General features: G+C 38.8%; 5 protein-coding genes across 6 annotated transcripts; 2 read left to right on the top strand and 3 right to left on the bottom strand.

Moving 5' to 3' along the window:
* Nucleotides 1–146: 146 nt before the first annotated feature.
* On the bottom strand, nt 147–6780 carry LOC136243271 (AP-1 complex subunit beta-1-like). Its single transcript, XM_066034795.1, has 22 exons — nt 6663–6780; nt 6526–6577; nt 6371–6476; nt 5708–5843; nt 5543–5656; nt 5310–5441; nt 5130–5254; nt 5008–5076; nt 4692–4840; nt 4375–4447; nt 4185–4325; nt 3496–3571; nt 3242–3420; nt 3086–3188; nt 1912–2158; nt 1719–1830; nt 1493–1671; nt 1126–1358; nt 925–1070; nt 569–870; nt 375–523; nt 147–328 (listed from the first exon to the last, which is right to left on the bottom strand). The coding sequence occupies exons 2-22, from the start codon at nt 6560–6562 to the stop codon at nt 254–256; spliced, it is 2883 nt and encodes a 960-aa protein (XP_065890867.1). The 5' UTR covers nt 6563–6577; nt 6663–6780; the 3' UTR covers nt 147–253.
* On the top strand, nt 6738–14713 carry LOC136243275 (4-hydroxy-tetrahydrodipicolinate synthase-like). Its single transcript, XM_066034799.1, has 9 exons — nt 6738–7107; nt 7575–7648; nt 7694–7772; nt 7823–7929; nt 11356–11450; nt 11502–11636; nt 13982–14035; nt 14083–14314; nt 14562–14713. Exons 1-9 carry the CDS (start codon nt 6915–6917, stop codon nt 14649–14651), a joined length of 1059 nt encoding a protein of 352 aa, XP_065890871.1. The 5' UTR covers nt 6738–6914; the 3' UTR covers nt 14652–14713.
* On the bottom strand, nt 14606–15446 carry LOC136243280 (uncharacterized protein C22orf15-like). Its single transcript, XM_066034805.1, has 5 exons — nt 15346–15446; nt 15211–15297; nt 15047–15166; nt 14929–14997; nt 14606–14875 (listed from the first exon to the last, which is right to left on the bottom strand). The coding sequence occupies exons 1-5, from the start codon at nt 15368–15370 to the stop codon at nt 14706–14708; spliced, it is 471 nt and encodes a 156-aa protein (XP_065890877.1). The 5' UTR covers nt 15371–15446; the 3' UTR covers nt 14606–14705.
* Nucleotides 15447–19818: 4372 nt separating this feature from the next.
* On the bottom strand, nt 19819–20656 carry LOC136243049 (uncharacterized protein CXorf65 homolog). 2 transcript variants are annotated; one of them, XM_066034567.1, is made up of 5 exons: nt 20568–20656; nt 20437–20523; nt 20267–20386; nt 20143–20214; nt 19819–20084 (listed from the first exon to the last, which is right to left on the bottom strand). In XM_066034567.1, exons 1-5 carry the CDS (start codon nt 20590–20592, stop codon nt 19909–19911), a joined length of 480 nt encoding a protein of 159 aa, XP_065890639.1. In that variant the 5' UTR covers nt 20593–20656; the 3' UTR covers nt 19819–19908. The 2 variants fall into 2 exon arrangements, with proteins under 2 accessions (XP_065890639.1, XP_065890640.1); XM_066034568.1 differs by lacking the exon at nt 20267–20386.
* Nucleotides 20657–20721: 65 nt separating this feature from the next.
* Nucleotides 20722–22271, top strand: LOC136242716 (membrane-bound transcription factor site-2 protease-like). The gene has a single exon (XM_066034165.1). The coding sequence runs from the start codon at nt 20757–20759 to the stop codon at nt 22224–22226; it is 1470 nt and encodes a 489-aa protein (XP_065890237.1). The 5' UTR covers nt 20722–20756; the 3' UTR covers nt 22227–22271.
* Nucleotides 22272–22785: the final 514 nt, after the last annotated feature.

Genomic DNA, 22785 nt, shown 5'->3' on the forward strand with positions numbered 1-22785 from the left:
TATAGGGCATGGAATGATAATGTGTCGTAATAATTATATGCAGAGTTCGAGACGAACGTGACAAACAATTCAAAACATGAAGTTCGTGTAGCAGTGTTTGCCACGCCACGGTAAGCTCAGCATATTTACCCCAACTTTTAAAACCATATTATCACGCATTGTTAAATATACTCAAATACATCCTAAAAAATACAGCACTTGTGGTTTACTAATACACTTAATACACTAATTGGTCTAATAAAGTTATGCCAAACTAGTTGGAGAGAACATCATGGAATGCTTGTTGAACCAGGTCAACAACATCTAGTACAGTTGATTTCAGTGCCAACTAAATAATGGAAATAATCTCCACATTGAGTACAGTCACAACTAACCTGTATTGGCCCATTCTCCATTTTAAGTTCAGCAAGAGTCCAAATATTGTTGATGAATTTCAAAGACAAGTACAGCAGATCTTTTTGTTCAATACTCCTCTGGGCGATTAGGAATATGTTGTTATTCTCCAGTTTCTTGACCAGTGCATCTGTAAAATACAAATATAAAAGTTGTTACATTGTATTAGCCTAACCTGTATTCAAGTTGACGTCATTAACCGTAGAAGTCCTTTCATTAGCAGCTGGAATGTCCTTCCATGTGGCCAGGAAGACTTTCTTATCCATTTTACCATCAGCTGACAGCAATACGTGGGGTGGGATATTAGCATTGAAGTAGAAGACGCCGACATTATTCTTAAGAGCTATTTGCAGGAGATTGAGAGGATTCTGTCTCAAGACGGGACCACCCTCAGTTAGTAGCACAGAACCATCAGAGGTCTGATTGGGATGTAATGGTACGGGGACAGTCAACTGTGAGTTCTGGTATAAACCGAAACTATTTTAAAAAGTAGCATGTTTTGCTTAGCAAATGCGATTAAACACATCTTACCTATTCTTGTTAAGCTGGATAGCAAAGTCACCCATTGCTTGCAACGCTCGATTGCTGAAAGTCATTTCCATTGTGATACTACCCTGTCTAAGAGCAAATGTGCCAGAAACCTCTAGACCCTTTGCTTGTCCAGCTTGCAGCCACATCTGGCGATCAACAGAAACCAATTGTAATAAACTATCGTTCAACATAGTCACAAACCTGTTTAGGAAGGACCACAGGCCCTCCAGTGCTTCCACCAGTTTGCAAACTAAAGAAATCTGGTGCTAACCCTGATAATAGCCCTGTGTCAAGATCCCCCATGGGAGCAGGGGGTCCTCCAAAACCCCCTCCTAGAGGGGGGCCAATAGGAGCTCCACCTCCCAGGTTAAGACCACCTCCCAGGTTAAGACCACCAATGTCCTCAGTGAGGAAGTCCAAATCACCAAAACCACCTTCAAAGATGACAACAACAGGAAGGCACACAGATTGTAAAAAACAACAACAATTCATCAGTTTCCAATCCAAATTCACAGTATAAAAACAAACACAAATAATGCCACTAATTACACTGCTATAATATCCTTACCTGTAGCTGATTGGCTATACTGGGTGGGAGGGGCAGCAGATGGCAGATCCAATGACAACAAATCACCAATCAAATTGTCCGTAGTAGCAGTGGCTGGTTGTATGACTGTAGGAGCAGCAACTGGGATGACACTAGGCTGAGCGGGAGGTGGCTCTTCGGTGGTCTCAGTAGATGTTGAGCTATACACAATACATTACTCCTGTTAACAAAACAGATGTTTCCTTACGGCTCTGCCCTTGGTTGGAGAGTGATGCGCCTCACAGGGGCTTTTCCTTCCACAAATGATGTTGGTGGCTTATGATACACAGATGCCAATGAGGATATATGGCAAATGAGCTCTAAAATAATAATAGCAGTTCATCTAACATTTCCACATAAACACATGTTCAATGCAACATGAACACTTTAGCAACACTTACCATCTAGCAAGGTTGGCTCCAAAAGATCTGTTTCCTCGGCAATAAGGGGCTTCTCAGCAAGGACCACCTCCTTGGCAGCAGCTGGGTCAGTTGACAACAACCTCCAGTAGATGTACCCTCGGTCCCTAAGGTCAGGGTTGTCACTATCCTGTGTAGCTAAGCTAAGCACAGACTGCACAAGATTCTGTGTCTCGGTGGGCCTTTTTAAAAATAGCTTCACTATCGCAGTCAACAACTGCAATTGCACCTGTTAAACATCACTTAATAAATCACACGTGTAAACATGCTGATATGCTTCTAGGAATGAAATCCATTGCACATTTATGAGACAACAAATTAGTTTCAGCACTAAAAAATTTTGTCTGGAAAGGACAACCAGGACTATATCTATCCCAAGTAGCAATGATACTTCACACCTAATTTCAGAAAATAAATGCCATTGACTAATGCCCAAGGTACATTATTAAGATGCCCACAGTTAATGGATGTACTCAGAATACTGTCTGACATTAATTTGTGGCTTAGTTGGAATGGACTGGCTGATATTCATAAGGTCATGAGCATGTAAGCATGTGTTGGGGTTAGTACAATGAAGCCTTGTGGTGTACCCAAATAATATAAGGGTCTAGTTAGTTCTCCCATATACTGGTGAAAACATACATACACACAAAAGTACAGATAAACAGTGTGATACACAACACAGTAGTATACCATTCCTATAAATACAACATTCGATGTACAGCTTGTTATTTTGTTTAGACGTAAATCAATTGAGGTTGTGTGTACTACTAGAAAGCCTGACGTCAACACACAGGCAGTTATACTGTGCATCTATAGGCTGGTGATTTCAATGTTTACTGTATTATTGAAACACAATAGTAATCAGACTGAAACTTCAAACTTTGTTGTGTTCATAAAAAACTCTTTTTAACAGTGGCACTAAACTTTAAGGAAGCCAATAATAATAATCCATAAACTCTTGCTGATGAAAAAAAATAACAAATACAAAAATTCATCAAGGTAATGAAACTAGTCAGAATTGTAGTGTTGAAATGTACACAATCCTTATTGTGGTGACAGTAATGGCTTCACCAAAACATTGTTGTGGTGTTCTACTAGCCTTGATGGGTTGTACAACTTGGCTAACCTCCTATAAACAAGGCAACATACATACCTGGGTGTCCTCATCTTGGAATGCCTCCAAAAATGAGCCCAGCAACTCATCAGCATTGTCAATCCTCTCAGCATACTCCCCGAGGATCCAAATCATGGATGCCCTAGCAACCAAACATCCATTACTATGCACCCCTAACTACTACACAAGTCACACCTGGCCTCCGGCTCATCCAGTGAGTCAAGGTTTTCACACAGGGTGGAAATGATACTCTCATATTTGTTGGGGTACTTGCGGAAGATGTCCTTAATCACAATTATGGCTTCCTGCATCACGTAGCTCAGTTTGGTCTGGATCAGCTCCAGCAAAGTTGATACACAGCGTTCTGCTGATGACTGGTGACAAGAGAAAAAGTTGTAGCAATGGAGGTAGTGTTACTGACACAAACACGTACACACTATAACACACACCTCCACTTTGATAGCACACCGGCCAATAGCTCGTACAGACTTGCGCACAAAGTCCACATCAACTTCAGTGGAATACCTGTTGAAGGACACTTGCTATAGTATGTTCATGTTGAGTGAAAAACAGTTAAAAATTAAAAGTGGATTTTTTCTAAACAGAGTTTACATTTCAGCCAACGAGATGATTATTGGTAACAGTAAAGGTGTCAACAACAGACACGTACGGTTTGGTTCCATTACAAGTTCGGGTAACGGCTGTAGTGGGCACTGTACTTATATGGCTTCCCCATAGGAAATGTATTGTGAAAATTTTGATTGGCCGTAAATATTATGTCAAACATTTGAACAAAAAGATTTTGAAATATTTTAAGTGGGTCAAGCAGTACTACAAATGAGCCAAATTTCAAGATCGTGTGTAATTGCATCCATGAGTTATTAAATGTTTTTGAGGATTCAGCTCAATGTGAACATACTCTATATATATATATACAAAGCACATCAACAATACACTAGGATGAAAAATTTGAAAGTTACATACACAGAACACTCTATGTGAGTAGTGTAATGTTGATTTATAACTGTAACTTAAATCAAAAGAATACTTGTCATGTATTCAAATCTCAGGGTACCATCATGATAATATAGAAGGATAAAAGAGCTACTGATTTTAACACTTCAGTGATCACACTTACTCTTTCAGTTCAGACAGGACAGTAGCGATATTAGTCTCAGTGGCAAGTCGGATCATGATGTCCAGCTTCTCTAGCTTGACGTAAATTGGATCATTATACTTGACAAAGAACACTTTGATCTCTTCTTTGAGAATATCGGGTCTGCAAGGGGTTGGGTGTGGTTACAACATGGAATAAGAGAGTGGCTCACCTCTTCTGCACAATCAAGTTGATATTCCTCAGCGCTACAAACTGCACCTCAGCCTCACTGGATAACAAAGTGACTAGAGGCAAAACAAAAAACACTAACATTAAACTGCACACATCACAAGTCTAGTTACACTTAATAACATTGAAACATGGCACCTATATACATAGCATGATGCTTTTAGTGAGTCATTTGTGATGCACATGTACTTTGTGTGTGTGCGTGTGCTTGCATGTGTGTGGAGGGTGCACGCATGAGCCACACGTGTATGTGCTGTGATGTGTGATCTATCACATCACATGTCTGGTCTGATCAATTACCCAATGGTGGAGCTAACTTCTTGTGCAGGTTCTGAATAAATGGGCCATCAGCTGGTAGTAGTTCCATCAATTTCATCAACACCTTCACTGCTGACAGGACCACTGCAGCATTAGCATGGGACAACCTCGGAGTGACACGCTCACAAATACTACAGAGAAATAGCACCATAACAGGAACTTATAAACTGCCAAAGGTAGCGACCATACATGCCACAGTACATATTTTACATTACACAAAAACCTTAACACTACATATGCATCAACTGAATTTGTGGTACAATGAGAAAATGACATCACAATTCTAATTGATGTTCACCTTTGCGCTTCCCTCTCAGCTGGTGGGGAGTAGGAAGCTAAGGCATCTAATATGAATACTTGTCCCCACCTGTAGTGATATCACAATAGCATACTGAACATGACAACAGAGAAATTACTAACTCGGTACATTCATTCAGTGCGGTAAGTAACTTGTTAACTGTAGCCGAGTCCAACTCATTGACAGCTGCAGCTGTTGGGGAGGTCTCGCTGATCTCTGTTAGTGCAGCTACCGCATTAGCAACCACCTAGCAACCAGACCACACCCACTATAGGCACAACACACTCATACACAACAGTTACCATGGGAACAGAGTCAGAGAGGAGCTCCTTCAACAGATCAAGAAATCCTTGATCTTCCACAAGGGTACTGTTGATGTCGTGTAGCTTAGCAACACACACAGCCGCCGTCTTGCGCACATAAGGATCCTCATCCTAATAAATAATCACACCTACTAATACCAGTTCTAATACTTATTGAGGTTTTCTTACTTCAGATAGTCACATGATTCAGCTACACCACAATTGTCACTCACCTTCAGGCACTTCCTCAGTGGTTCACAAAGGTACTCAGTTATCTTGTCCACCCTGATACATCCCATAGTACGTACAGCCAATGCCCTTATTAGGGGATTAGAGTCCTCACAATCCTGTGAGAGCATCGTGGAACAAGCTAAACAATAAATATTGACGAATGTTACCTTTGCAAAAGTGTTGACAGCAAGTATGGCAAGGTCTGGCTGGGATTTAGCATAATTCATTAAATACAAATATACCAGCTTCTTCAGTTCCAAGTTGTCAGTTTGCATACAATTGACAACATCTGGGAACAATGAGCTACAGGGAGTGATATAAACAAGAAACACGTAAAAGACAATGAATTGTTAAAACCACTTTTCTATGAACTCTCTCTATAGGATGCATAAATAACTCTATATTACAACAAGTCAGGTATCGGTCAAACACAAAAAAAAAACATTGGTGCCAGTCACTGCATTACTGAGCATCAATATGCTTGTCTTTAAAAGTGCTACATGATACATGCTCTTGTCTATCAGGGTTCTCCATGCAATAACAACTCTAATGTATATGTACACACAAGATGACGTTGACAAGTTGTCCGTCCATTAGGATATCCCTAAGCCAGATCCCCTCTCCATGCGGTTTTTCTTTTTTCAGTATACACGTCTGCATGGAGACTCTGAGGACTGCACTAGCTTAGTTATATTAAAATTGTAGACACAGTACAATCCAATAGAATTTATGGACAATGGTCTAAACTCTTATGCACACAGACTGACAGCAATACACTCCAGTATGGAGAATATCCGGCTTACAAGACTAAATGTAATCACACAACATACCTGACGTCCTTGCCAACAGTCATGTTCGCAATGATTTTCTTCACAGCCTCCTTCTTCTTCTCCTTCTTGGGATCATTGAGGTCTGCCTTGAGCTCAGCTAGCTCACCTGACGTCACATGACTTAGTAATAATCCTCAGGGGTTCCCATTACGTACCTTTCTTGGTAGTACTGAAATATTTTGAATCTGACATCACGTGTGTGCAGAACTACAACAGGACAAAGTCAAGCGTTACAAATGGCACTGTTAATGTCGCTACACACGATATATCATCACGTGAATAAATTACTCACTTGAACGCGAGAACTTCCACTGAATCACGAGCTGCAATCTAACAACGAGATCACGAGACCACACAATGGGGTGCTTTATTTAGAATTACATAGTATGATTTTTTGCTAGTAGTCATAGATAGTATCTATGGTACAGTAGTAGCATAAGTAGGGAATATATAATCTATGCTAGTAGTCGTCTTGTAGTTTAAAGTAAAAGTTATATTATATTTCACAAATCATATTATAGTGATTTACTTCGATCGGGCTCTGATGGCCAGTGTTGCAAGACTTGCGTCACAACGGTGTGCGCGTTATTTAGGGTACACCTATTGCCCCGCCTATTCTCTACCCTGCAAGATGACCTACTTCTCTGCTACCCGTAAGGTGTTACCTGATGGGGTATTTCCCACCATGATCACTCCAATGAACGACGACAAATCCGTGGACTGGGCCGGAGTGGACCGTAAGTGTCAGGAGTATAATACCGTGATATATTGTGACCTCCACCTCGTGTGAGGGCACCATAGGTAGACCAGCCAGAGGTGGAGTAATGCATATCCAGCTATTCCTTAACTTTGTATCCCAACAATACTATAGCGCCGCCCAAACACAGATAAAATGTTAACACACTATTGTCCATGCAACACACACATACACCTCGTTATTGAAGCCATATTTTGACCTCAATATGTTAAAGTGTATTCCATACTAGTAGTTCTGGGTATTTTTATCCCTATACTCCCTGCTGTCAGACGTGCATTTGTTGTCCCTAAAAGCAAGCATTTCATTTCCCACTTTTTAGTCGGATCCATGAACAACATGTTAATTTGTTACCACGAGCAAGAGTCTGTAGAGTATTATTAATGTTTTCCCAAAAAATGTGAAGTCCAAGTGTAATACTAGCTTTACAGTTTGATATGTGTTCCATAGTCTTAACGGAGTGGTACATCAGGTCTGGAGTGGCTGGAATATTTTCCATTTGCTTGTCTAGTGAAATGTTTCAGGTAAGATCAACGTGATCCTATAATATGTATTACCAGTTAATCCAGTTAACCAATGAGGAGAGGATTGCTGTAGCTAAACGTGTCGCTGATAAGGCTGCTGGCCGTGTACCAGTGGTAGCTGGGGGTGAGTATGATCACATGAGCCAATGCAGTATCCATGTGGACTTGTTACAGCAACATTTGAAGGAAGCCTGGAGGATCAGGCTGAGTTAATGAACAAGATGGCTCCCAATGTGGATGCTGTAGTCATCATCACCAACCAAATAGGAAACATGAGCGATGTAAGTAGCATTGTCTACTTGAGTTTGGATACATATTGTATCTAGTACATGTGAGCTGAGCAAGCAATAAATAGTTTTTTCTCACAGCTATGCATGTTTAATTTGTGAAAGTCCCCCTCCCCTCCCAATCAATGTTTGCAACTAAAGAGCGATATACTGTTAAGAGAGCAGTCAACAATAATCAGATTTATACCCCTTAAAACTAAGTGGCTGATCTTCCAGGGGGCATGTATGGTTCTAATGTAAGGGTCATTCCATACCAAATCAACAAAAAAAAATCCGGACCCTTTTTGATTTTCGTGAAATTTGGCACAAACATGGACCCTTTCAAGAAACTTTCTTACACCAAAATTTGGCTCATTTTATTGGTCTCCCTTTAAGTTATGACCACTCAAAGTTTCTGCTGAAAATTTTATGAAGCTTACACATCTTCAATAAAATGGCCATAACTTTGCTTGTGATTCACATAGAACCTTCTGGGTTAGATTTATGAAATCCGTATTAAATTCTCTTTCAGGTGATATATAATATTGTATAATTGCTCAAAGGAAAAGGTCAAACCACAAAAATGTAGCTTTTACCTTTGATCTTCATTTTCAAAAATATGTATTCTTTAATTAAATTTATTTTTGGTTTACATGTTGCTCTAATACCTATCATTCATCAATGTGAGTTTAAAGTTGGGATCAATAGTAGATCATGAGTTATAAGTGTTAATGTGTAGCCTTGTAATTACTGTTGTTTGTATGGTTCAAGTATGCAAAGATGCAATACCAATTGCAAGTAACATTATATAATACTATGTCACAATCATTAATACATTGTTGGTTTGTAAGTAATGTTAATTTGTTTATGTCTTGTAAGAAAACCCAGCAAAAACTTATACTTAAATACATATATTCAAGTAATTTACCCCTTATCAAGCTTGTATATATTGTTTCTGATTATGACGCCAAGTCTATTATACAGTAGTGACATATTGAACTTGATGACATTTTCACTAGCTACAGTAACTGCTACTGCTACTGTTAGCATTTAATGTTGATTGTTGATATGCAAGTATGTATTTTGATAGCTATAGTGGAAACTGTCTAAGCCAGTCAGGGCCAATTTTTTTGGCTTTAATATTCAGGTGGCTATTTATATTGTTTGATGTGTATAAATGTCTTACTAGAACAATTTAAAGTTGGCCCTTAATAGAAAGGTGGACTTTCGTTACAGGTGGCCACTAAGACAAGTTCCACTGTAATTTGAAACACTTACAAATAAAACATGATGTTATGTAGCTGCATTCTTTGTTCTTAACACAGGCATGAATGTTTTAATATTGTAATCTACTAGAGATTTTCTAAAAAAGTAGTAATGAATGACTGATGCAGTATTAACAGTCTTTTCAACTTATACCTTCAACAATTCAATTGTGTACTGATATCAATGCATCAGATTTCATTGCATATCAAAGTTACATGTGAATGATTGTAGAGACTGTCATGCAATATGCACCATTTTCAGTCTCAAGTTTTACTATAATGCTCTGATTTAACTTTGAAGTTAATTTCCTTGACCCTTTCTTTAATTGATTGTTAATGTATTTTGCTTAAAGCTATAGATATGTATCAGTGTGCAATTGCTGTAGTGAACCTTTCTACAGTGTAATTTCTATGGAACATTTCTATGATTCTAATTATAGAAGAGCTATATACATTGCTATTTTTATCATGATACAGTTGATGTATGGAGTTAAAGTCAGGTACCTTAGAGCCAAAATTTCTGGGCCTTAATGTGCAGGTAACTGCTTAATGCATTTGCATAAGTGTATAGCAACAATTTAAATTGGCTCTTATGGAGTAGTGGCCTTTCTATACAGGTGGTAACTTTCCACTCTATTCCATCAAATTTCTGACGAGTAAGTGGTTTTAAAAGTGTACATTTTTCCAGCAAAGGCATTGTTTATAGGTATAAACATATAAAGTTGGCCATTAGTGGTCAATATCCTATTTTTTGTGGCTCTTTCAAAGTATGATTCAAAAGTGATATACAGTGTAACATACCTTAGCGGCTACCTTAAAGGCCACCTTTTTATAAGAGCCAACTTAAAATAGGATATTTCTACTCTAGTGCAACTATATGAAGCAGCTATCTAGGTATTAATACCAAGAATTTTTGGATATCACTAAGACATGGCATTTCAATTCCACTTTACATGTACATATGTACGAATAACTGTCGTTTGCATCCATTATACACACATATAAGATTGGAAACTATCATCATAATCTGTGGCTGAATATTATTATTATACAGTGAAAGAATGGATTGGAATATCATTAGTTGTACAGTAAATCCCTTATAAATATAGCTACCCCTATAATAAGACCACCTTGTTATAGTAGCCACCTCTATTTTTATAGGACACTGAACTTACAGCAAAAACATAATCAGTGATTCCTTTATTAGGCAGCCTTATTATTGCTCCAACTTTCTTAGCTTTAAAAGTGGCTCTGTTAATGTGGTTTCACTGTAGTGAGCCCTTGTCAATACTATTTTAATGCATAAATGATATTTAACATACCAATATAAGGCTACTTGCAATTGGTATTAGAAATTACACTGTTAATACTATACAAACAGCAGTGATTACAAGGCTACACATTAACACTTATAACTCATGATCTACTATTGGTCCCAACTTTAAACTCACAGTGATGAATGATAGGTATTAGAGCAACATGTAAACCAAAAATAAATTTAATTAAAGAATATATATTTTTGAAAATGAAGATCAAAGGAAAAAGCTACATTTTTGTGGTTTGACCTTTTCCTTTGAGCAATTATAAAATATTATATATCACCTGAACGAGAATTAAATAAGGATTTCAAAACTCTAAACTAGAAATTTCTACATCAATCACAAGCAAAGGTATGGTCATTTTATTGAAGACGTGTAAGCAAAATAAAATTTTCAGCAGAAACTTTGAGTGGTCATAACTTAAAGGGAGACCAATGATATGAGCTAAATTTTGGTGTGAGAAAGTTTCTTGATAGGGTCCATGTTTGTGCCAAATTTCATGAAAATCGAAAGGGGTCCGGATTTTTTTTTGTTGATTTGGTATGGAATGACCCGTAACTTACATTACTAAAGTTGGCCTCTTCACTGTCCTTCTCCACCACTCCTAGTCAAACACCACTGAAGGTTACTTTACCCCCTTGATGGGATCCCATAATCAAAGTGTCCTTGCCCTAGAGGCATAGGAACCAGTCCAGCATTGAGATACTCTAGTAGAGTGATCATGTTACGAATTGCATTCTAAATTTCACTTCAGTCAGAGCTGCTTCCAAATTTGATCTCATGGGGCTTGGGGGCATGCCCCCAAGAAGCTCATGTTTGCATGTCGTTCTGTGCTTATCTTGTACCATTCCAATTAGAGTGATGAGGTTTGGATGGAAAATGTGGAGAAGCTGATGAAACTAACTGGTGACAAGCCATTAGGATTTTACGAGACCCCAGTACCTAAAGCAAGGTGAGTGTTAAATAGAGGATACAAGTTGCAGATCACATGATATGTCAACAGGTGGCTAACAACAGACATGATGGAGTGGGCAGCTCGTAGTAAACGATTTGTTTTCCACAAGGACACATCCATCTCGACTAGTACCATGGTCGATAAGATCAAGGCTGTTCAATCAGTCAGCGGTACTTCATTGAAGTGAGCAACCTACACATGATGTTATAAGGGCACTCATTGTGTGTGAAATTTGACCCTTGCGCCGATCGATTAGGATTAGCAGAATAGGTCTTGTGAATCACAACTATTGTAGACCAAATTATTGTAGGAAAAATGAGGCACAGAGGAGGCACTTGAAAACGAGGGTACCTTAGGAAGTCTAAAAGTATGTATCCCTTAAATTGAAAAGTCAGAACACTCAGTCACATCACTCTAATATAATTATTAATTTCTATTGTGACAAGCCTCCTTGTAGGCTTTCATTGTATATTTTATCGGACAAAACACCAAGCACCAAGCACCAAGCATAGCAGTATATCATTCAAATCAAAAATAGAGAGCAAACATGTATGCTAACAGCAAGCATTGCTCCCAAAGCCCTGCTGGTATTTTGTTAGGTCTAATAGAACAGTCACTTTCTGGATTAGTGTTGCTCTGGTTATAAGGTACATCAAAATTATGAGATTTTTTGGTTCAGAACTAATCAGTTCTAATACTAGTACTAAAGAAAGTTTTATAACATTCACAAGTTTAAAGTTTTATAAAATTTGAAAGTTTTATATGATTCGCTTAAATTCAGTTCATTAAGTTTGCTTATGTGTGCAATATAAAATATCATTGAATTTATGACTTGTAAGCTGTCAACCTTATTTTTAATGCTAACTAAAACTAGAAGGAATACTAATTAAAATTCCTGTAACAGAGGGTACTAAAACTCCTTTAGACTATGGTACAGCTCATTTACAGGGTTACTAAATCACTTAGTCACCTGACATGCTCATTTAGTCACCTACACATGTTCATTTAGTAACCCACCCTCAAGCAATTTTGTACATGATAAATAATTATAACACAAAAGGCACACTGCAGTACTTGATAATACTGTAATAGTCTTCTTCTCCGTGTTCTACAAATAATTCTGGACAAAAAATTGTAGACTAAACCGGCGTATGTACTGTAGCTCTAGTCGTTACTTTGGTTACCAGTCAAATAATCATTTTTGTGGGTGCTGTAAGGACTTCAGGAAGAAACCTTTCCGTTGTTCTGCATTGCTCTTTCACCCCACACTCATGTTCTGGCTATAAAGGTACGTACTTTAAACCATAGTCTAAATAAGTTAGACACCGCGACCAACGGGAACTAAGCGATTTAGTAACCCTTCTGGCCCTTAGTAGCGCCCTCGCTATGCTCAGGACACTACAGCCTCGGGCCATCAGGGTTACTAAATCGCTTAGTTCCCTTGGTCTTGGTGTCTAACTATTACATAAACAGGAGGTACTATGATTTTGCAGCACTAGAACAACACTATTTCTCATCAGGATGATGTACATCATAACTTTATGATGTGTGACTGCATAAATTGATACCATTCATGAAAGCCATGTACTACAGGGATGGATCGAAAAGGGTGGCTTATTATGATCCAAATGTAAACTAACGTTTAAGTATAGCTGCAGTATGTAACACTGCTCAGCCTGAAAACAAGCAGGTATACTCTCTAGGAGAAAATGTACGTAGAAAAATTTGTGTTGCCTGTGGTGACTGTTCTATTAGAGTGTTTAGCTGTTATATTAGTACTATATAGTCTTTGCCTGAAGTTTATGTTTCCTTTATTTGAAGGATAAGGGCCGGAGAGGTAGTAGTCTCCTGTTGTTTGAAAATCACATAATATTATAGTATGTTCAAGTGATATGAACAATTACTACAAATTCTGTGGCACAGAGCTGAGATCCACCCCTATAGATTGTATGAGGGTGTTTTGAATCTGTTCAGTTGACATGTTTCAAGAGGAAGATGATTTCACATTAAGGATGAAAAAGTTGCTCTTTAAGAATTGATATTTATTTTGCAAAGTAACCAATTATGGTGTGTTCACTCCTAAAATACGCTGTACAGTTGAAATGTTAGACATGGCATAGGCAGCTCCAGGATTTTTGGTGACTGGTTTCTGGTCAAGGAGCATAGCTAGACTTTTGGTGAAAACCAAAAAAAAGGTAACTGCCTGCTGAGAATAACTGCCCTCCACTAACTATATATTAATATTGCTAATAAAACCCTAACTTATAGCTACACATAACTTGCTATACTACTTCTCTGAATACTTTATTAGAGTGATTGACTGCTCTATTAGAGTATCTCGATCTGAACATCTTGTGCCTTTGCAAATCAATACAAAAATATATTTTAACTGCTTGAATACACTTGACTGGTTTCTGGAAACCTCAGAAACGTGGAGTCTTGATGAAACCTAAAATTTTGTATTTCAATAAAATTCACCACAGACTCCTTAATTCTACACGATGGATAACTTTTATTTTCATCAACAGGTTCTATACTGCAAAAAGTCCTTTTGTGAAGATTTGTATGGAGCACGGTGGCAAGTAAGGTTACCACATGACAGCTCTAGTGATTATGAATCACCTTATAGTGGATTTAGTGGAGTCAGTCCTAACTTCTATCCCTGGGTGATGTCGTGGGTGTGCAGAAACATGCATGACAAAAGTGGACATCTTGATCAAGCCATGAGATTTATCTCCATTACTGATGGGACCATTCAAAGACGGTATCCCACCTCAGCCAAACATTACCTAGCACAGGAATATGGGGCACCATTCAAGGCTGTCTCACGAGTGATCAGTGATCAAATCACAGACCAAGATGTAAGAGAAAGCTATGGCAACAAAAAAATGTCATAATTTCATGTTATCTGTATCACCATAGCAGCTAGGGTGTTTCACAAATCTGTAAATATCTATTTACACAATGGTGATGACCATCTGGTGTCATTCAAAAATTAAGAATTCCACTTAATGTTTCACGTTTCTTATTGTATCTGCCTCTTGATCACCACTATAACAATTATATAGTTGTACCTTCAAATTACACAGTGTTAATTTTTGTGTGTAGTGTTTTTCACTGAAAAGTGTCCGAGAAGAAATGGAGAGACTGTGTCAAGAAATTGGGGCAACACCTGTAAACATAACTGACTGTCACTGAAAATACCCGTACAATGTGTATAGCAAAATATATTTATTGATATTCTGTTCTGAGTTACTTTACTCGAGATGTAGTTTTACCGCTGTCCCTTAGCTTTTTAATTTTACTAGTTGATGATGTAATTAAACCTGCTCTGCTGGTTCTTTTAACCATCTTGCTAAACTTGTCTTTGCTGGTGGGGCGTGACTCACACTGCTTTGGACTAGATAGGTCTTCCAGTTTAGCTAGTTAGAGTGTTACAATGCATGATGCATACAAACTTAATTCAGCTACTTACCAGCTAAATGTGGGTGTGACTCTGTGAAGCCGTTCAATAGACACTTGTGTGTTACTCTGCCGTCTTTCTCTTAAAATTCTCAATAGTCTATAGGCAATATACATATTTCAAGGCTTACTTTCTAGTCTTAGCAGAAAATAAATTCCTCGGTCTGTAAATATGCCGCATGCGTCTCGTTCTTGCATACATTGCGAGACGTTCTTCAACTCACCATCCTCATTAAGCAATTCAATATCAGCTGTTTGTTATACTCGTAACAAGTACAAGACGCGCGCACTGTACCTTGCAAGGGTACGCGACATCTCCGCTTGATGTTATCCAGCAGTATCTTGGGGGAGCAATCCGGGTTGAACAATAGCTTCTCGTCATCTGATAAATATAGCGCAGCATAATTAGACTACGGTGAAAAACACGTACCACCAAATTTGATTGCAATAAACATGGTTTGTTTAGCACCAGTTCACACTCCTCCTTAAGGTATAACTGATCCGTTTACTGTCCGTAATTTTCCGCAATGTCTAGTGTCAAACCAAAATAATGGGTAGTACGTACACTAAATCTACATACTACTACTACAGCTAACTAGCTACTTTACCTCATGTTGTTAAGTTTGTCGACCAAAGTGTGAAACTCGATCAATTGTTACTTATCCAGGCAGGAAGTCATTAATGTTATATATAGCTATATTGTTCTCATTCACACTGAGCTAAGTTGAGTTTGCAATACTGCAATATTTAAGAAGACATAAAGTAATAGCTGCAATATGGCATAATAATTCAGGGAATATAGAGAAATGTAATTTATTTTCCTATAGTCTAATAGAAATCACACAGATGCAATCTTATGCATTTGTCAGGCCATACATACAAGAAACATAAGGACGGCCACAAAGCCAAAGATTTACATGATTACTAAAATATCAGTACGATGAATAGCTATATCACAACATGCATGCATACTATATAGTGCATGGTCTGGAGGCCGGATATACAACCACATGCATGATCATGGATGGTGTTGTGGATCATGACAAGACCAAAATTCACCCCTCATCATTCACATTGCATGATCAGAGAATATAGTTAGTATCCTATATATTAACTATTGGGTGCATCAGCCAAATATCATGTGCATGTAACCACTGTCCAGAATTTCATTCATAATTAATCTTCGTGCTGTACTGTACTTTTTTAGTGATACATACAATGCATGAAGTTATCTATAGCTATACTTGCATGGCATTAAACTCATGACCCTGCATGCATAACGATGTATATTAATTGTAATTGTAATTGTAATATTTAAACAGGGATTCCACTCAGTGAAAAACACTGATTTTCAGTGGAGCCCTGCGAAACAAGCATACATACATACATACACAAATACATATATACATACATACATACATACATACATACATACATAAACATACAACACAAAAGGGTATACAAAGAACAGTACACAAAACTACACAGATACAATCAACTAAATTTATCATGATATAACTGTACAAATTTAGATAAGTTGGTTGCTTCAGTAACAGTTGATGGTAAACTGTTCCATATCATAGCTCCCCTGTAATAAAAACTTCTTTTCCCATAATTGTTGTTTACTCTAGGAACAAAGAGTCTATTAATGTTTCGACCAATATGACCTGTGATATCTCTGGAATAGTGAAATATATTGTGGAGATACGAAGGTAGCTTCTGGTGAATAGATTTAAAGATCTGTATAGCTGTATGAAACTTACGACGTTCCACCAAAGTAAAGGAAAACTTGCTCTGGTACAATGCTGGCAATTTTTTCATAAACTTAGAGTGAGTTCTTTCAATCAGTGCAGTAAACTTAGCGGTGGTGGGGCACCACACAACATCACAGTAATCAAACAATGGTAGGACAAAAGCTGAATAAAGCAAACATAGCACTGCAGGTGTCAAAGTTCCATACCGAAAGATTGATGAGAGTCTTGATCTAGCTCTAGAGGCTATATTAGTGATATGTAAGGACCACGATAATGTGGGATCAATTATAACACCCAAATATCGAACAGAGTCAACTTGGCTTAAAGCCATACCCCCAATTGAGACATTAAAACTTTTGCCCGAAATTCTTTGCCGACTTCCAATGAGCATGGCAGTTGACTTCACAACATTAAGACATAAATGAGAACTACTGATCCACCGAGCTACCTTGTCCAAATCAGATTGAACTTGTGCTTCCACAACACCCAAGTCTGAATGGCTATAATGTAACTCAGCATCATCAGCGTACAGGTCCATAGTAGAGTAATCAACGACAGATGGCAAATCATTGATGTATAAAGCAAAAAGCAATGGACCTAAAACAGATCCTTGGGGCACACCAATTGTAACAGTGCCCCAGTCTGATGTGTTACCATTAAACACCAGACGTTGTTGTCGATTTAACAGATAGTCACATAACAGGGCATAAGACGCTCCGTGAAAACCATAACACTGCAACTTAGAGCACAGAATCGCATGATCAACAGTATCAAAGGCCTTAGCCAGATCCAAAAACACAGCTCCAGTGTATTCACCTCTATCAATAGCCCTAATCCATTTATCTGTTACATACAGCAGCACATCATGAGTGGAATAACCAGAACGAAATCCTGACTGATGAGGTGTCAGTAGATTGTACTTGTTCAGATGTGAAACCATTTGATCATACAGGATACGCTCAAGTATCTTAGATAAAGTAGGCAACACAGAAATTGGACGAAAGTGAGACATACTAGTACAGTGCTTCACCTTAGGCACTGGGGTCACAATAGCCTGCTTCCACTGATTGGGAACAGTGGAGCTTTCAATACATCGATTAATCAACACAGTAATCACCCTCACCATAAAAGGAGAAGCTTTAACAAACCGAGCAGAGACCCCATCAGCTCCAGTAGCTTTATGAACATTTAGGTTAGTAACAACAGATGACACCGTCCCAACATCAACACAAGAGAACCGCATCTGAGGCACAGACTTATTCTCCAGAAATTTTTCTAGAAACTCACAAGCTGGCACACTACCAGTCACGTTAGCAATTGTTTTGTGTGGAATTGAAAGAAAGTACTCATTGAACACATCTGCAGAAACAGAAAGTTGTATACCATTTGAAGGCTTGCAGCTCCTTGACAATGATCGAAAATGTCTCCAAAACTTGGTAGGAGTACTCTTAAGTGAAGATGATAGATTTTCAAAATATTTAGCCTTGGCAGACCGCAGCATGGAATTCACCCTATTACGAAGAGATTTATATGATGACCAGTCCGACAGAGAGCCAGATTTCAAGGCTTTTCTATGAGCAATATCACGCAGACGACGCGCCTTAGTAAGAGAAGCATTCGATAGCCAAGGGCAATCCCGCTGACGAACTCTCAAATTCTTAAGAGGTACCAGTTTATATAGCAACCCATTAATAATTAAATTGAAACATTCCAAACAGTCAGAGAGATTGTCAAACTTCGATAAGACATCATCCCAGATATCATCACACATAAAAATTTCATCTAACTTATCTTTATCAAGCTTTTGATAGTTTCTAACAGAAATAATCCGGTGAGATGGAGAGTCAGCACGAAACCCCCTGGAATAAAAGTGACTAACAATCAAACAATGATCGCTGCCACTAAAAGGATATACCCTTGTAGCATCAAAACAATGTACATCAGTAGTGAGAAGAACATCAATCTGTGAAGAACTGTTAATGGTAACTCTAGTTGGCACACACACAAGATCAGTAAGTTGTAGCTGTTTCATGATGGACAAGAACAATTTAGTCAGTGAACAAGACGACTTCAAGAGATCAACATTAACATCACCAAGTACTGACAGCCGAGGACAATGCATTTGAGCTGCCTCACACTCAGATAAAAACTTATCGAAAAAAGCATGTTGGGATGGAGGACGATATACACAACAGATCAGCATGTTCCTTTTAGTTCCAGGGAAAAGTTCCAACCAAACCGACTCAATTTGACCATCAGATAATTCATCTCTCACAACAAATTTAACTCTAGGTGAAAGAAGAAAGGCGACTCCTCCACCATGACGATTCCTGTCTCTACGAACAATACTAATACCTGAAGAGTAAGGAAAGATCTCACAATCACCAATACAAGAGTCCAGCCATGTTTCAGTCACGGCAAATATATCAATATGATTTTGAGTTTAAGAGATTAAGAGTTTGTGTTTCCATTTTCCGATGAAATAGACTGGCTTGCCCCTAGTCTCACATAGCCAGATCACCTTTTTTTCTCTTTTGTGTGGAGGCAGGAACTATGATCCTTTTTCCTGCCCCCACACTGATAAAAATGGATTCTTACATAAGCACCTTTCAGGATGTTATATCTGTCATTACAACCACAAGTGTTCAGTTACACCCTTGTAGAGGTGTGGGTGTATACAGGGCCGCCCACAGGGGGGGGGGGGGGGGGGGGGCAACTGGGGCATTTTGCCCCGGGCCCCAGCCTGAAAGGGGCCCCATGAATACCTGTTGAAAAGATCGATATACTCTAATAGAACAGTCAGATCTAAATACTCTAATAGAGCAGTCACAGTATTCTTCAGAGGAGCAGTGTAGCAAGCTTATAGGTAAGGAGATATGGTTGGTGATGGGTAGTTATTGTCATTGTCAGTAGGTTGTGACCCTTTTTTTTTTTTTTTTTTTTTTGGTCTTCAACTTACAGCTTGGGTGAAGGGCCCCCACTTTAACTTTTTGCCCTGGGCCCCTTAATTTCTCTGGGCGGCCCTGGGTGTATATATATAACACCTCCAGTGAAGTGTAATGGAACACCCCATGCACTTTTTAGTTACAGTATGCAGAAAAGACTTTAAAAAAGTGATTCGGCTACACGTGACTACTCAGTTGCCTCCATCAGAGCTAAACCTGCCACAGTTATAAAAGTACAATTCATAGCTATGCAAAATATACAATTACTGCATTTCCATTGCCTGCATGTAATATTCACTTTACTCGAGAAGTTGTTTTACCACTGTCTCTTTCCCGAGTTGTTTTCTTTGTTTTATTTGTTGACGAAGTTGTACCTGCTCTGCTGACCTTCCTAGCCATTTTGCTCCACTTGTCTCTACTAGTGGGGCGTGGCTCAGACTGCTTTGAACTAGAGAGATCTTCAAGTTTAGCTATAGAGTATAGCTAATTAAGTACATTCCATGATAATTATCTCCCATTGTCACCTACCAACTAAGTGTGGGTGTAACTCTGCGAAGTTGTTCAATAAACACTTGTATGTTGTTGCTTTACCATCCTTCCCTAGCAAAAATGCAAAGCAACAGCTAAACAGCAGCTCAAGACCTCGACTTACTTTCTATTTTTAACAGATAATAAACCCCTCTGTTTGTAAATACGCCACATGCGTCTCGTTCATGCATACACTGAGAAAAGTTCTTCAACTCGCCGTCTTCATCAAGCAATTCAATATCAGCTGCTTGTTATACTCGTAACTATTACAAGACACACACACACACTAGCTACCTTGCAAGGGTACGCGGCATCTCCGCTTAATGTTATCCAGCAGTATCTTGGGGGAGCAATCCGGGTTAAATAATAACTTCTCGTCATCTGATAAAAGCATTTATACAACTGTGTATGTGACAGTGGCTTACCACCGAATTTGATGGTGATAAACATCTTCGTTTATTAACGCTACCAAGGGAGTGTTCCGTTTACTATCTGTAATCATCCGTATACTCAATTCTAATAGAACGCACAGGTATTTAAGTATTTGTCTGTAGTATGACCATTATTTTATTAATTTGAAATAATGAAATCCGATTAAACAATTTCTACTTGTGATGCTAAATTTCGTCGGCCATGTGGCGGTGTTCTGGTTGCTAGTATATGTAGTGGATAAATGTATGTCGTTGCCAGTCATTGCTCGTAGAGTACGAGCCGTGTATGGAGCAGCTAAAGAAGCCGCAGGAATATCCATATCACCTTGTTACATCAAGCTCTACACTACGCGGTTTAACTGGCTGTTCGCGAAGGCTGAGGGTTCACGAGTGGCGAGGATATGGTTCGGTTGTGGGACACTGTTTGGAGTACTGCTGTTCTTCTCTTCAGTGATGTTGTTGTGTGTGGCTCTGTACAAGGGCAGTGTGGGCAAAGATGATGAGCAAGTACTCACTCCGGTTATGCCCGGATTAAATCTCCCCACCAGTGACGTGCCCTATTACCTGACTACACTAATTGTAAGTGCACTGTTCCATGAGGCAGGCCATGCACTGGCTGCCGCATGTGAGATGGTGAGGATTAATGGATGGGGTATGTTCCTGTTGTTAGTCTACCCTGGGGCTTACGTGGAGCTACATCCAGACCATTTGGCACTCATTTCTGCCCAGCGACAACTCAGAATTTACTGTGCGGGAGTGTGGCACAACTTAGTGTTGGCATTGTGTGGGCTAGCTGTGTTCTTCCTACTACCAACCCTTTTGTTACCATTCTATAGTAGGGGAACTGGAGCAGTGGTATTGTACCTCCCTGAGGACTCCATATTTTCTGAGCAGTTATCCCCCTCCACTGTGATCTCTGATGTTAACATGTGTCCTGTTTTCAGTACTGATGACTGGTTTAACTGTGTTCAAAAGCAAGCACATGCTCCTTTAACTGGATACTGCATGCCAACAGCTATTCTGAAACAATACCACTTGTACAGTTATGCTGATACAGCTGCTCTGCAAGAAGGTGGGCGTGGCTGCTGTCCAGATGGTACCCAGTCAGATTTGTGCTTCCACATGTTATCTAATAGTCCCATAATGAACATGAGTACGCCATATCTCTGCTTGGCTGCTAGGGCAGTTGTGACACGCCAGCTTTGCTCTCACCCAAGAGACTGCAAAGGACCTGCTGCCTGTGTGTTCCCCAGCATCCCCAGTTCAAGCAGATTGATAAGAATCAGACACAATTCTCACAATCGTGATATACTATATTTAGGAGAAGCCAGAGGTCTATACAGTACGGTGGTACTAGGAGACTATAATCCTCGCAGCAGTTACGTTCCCTTACTACTGCCTATAATAATCAGTACACAATTGCTCTACCTTGTATCATTATCTGGAGCATTTGCCCTCCTAAATGTGGTGCCTGCATATGCTCTTGATGGACAGTGGGTAACTATTGCACTGGTGGAGGCTTGGCTGGAGCCATGTATAAAAAGCCAAAAGCAGAGGACGTTATTTTGTAACTGTGTCCTATTCATGGGCACTTTTCTACTAGCAGCGAATGTCATAGTGTCAATTATAAACCTTGTAATCAATAATAGATGATCACATAATTATTGCAATTATATTTATATTTTTTCATGAACAAGAGTATATTTAATAACTTTTGGGTTCACCAATTACTTTGATACTAACAGAGCAGACAATACTTTAATAAAATATTCAGTCAGAGTCATAGGTCATATACGCATGTGATGACCCAGTCGTATTTTGCACTGTAGACTAGTTTAACATTTTCTGTGTTCTGAAATCCCAAGTGACACCACAAAGCACTAACAATTATTGTTTAATTATCTCACTAGCTCAGCTATTATTACACTGGCCACTACAATTCTTATACATCTCCTTGTGTGATGTTTTATGCTTTAGTATTTTCACTGCTTCCTTAATGCAGCAGGAACTTGGGAGACATATTAATATATTATACACCATGCAGCCTATTATGGTTATAATCAGTGCTCAAAGCCTCATTAATGTTTTGTATCATCATTAATGTAATTTAATTAAAGGGATCATATAAGTGATTCAAGCATTCATTTAACATAATCTCTAATGTACACTAATAACTAGTAACTGTTACAGCTATGGGTGCCTATATTTTGAA

This window comes from Dysidea avara, chromosome 13, assembly GCF_963678975.1.
Source record: "Dysidea avara chromosome 13, odDysAvar1.4, whole genome shotgun sequence".
NCBI lineage: Eukaryota > Metazoa > Porifera > Demospongiae > Dictyoceratida > Dysideidae > Dysidea > Dysidea avara.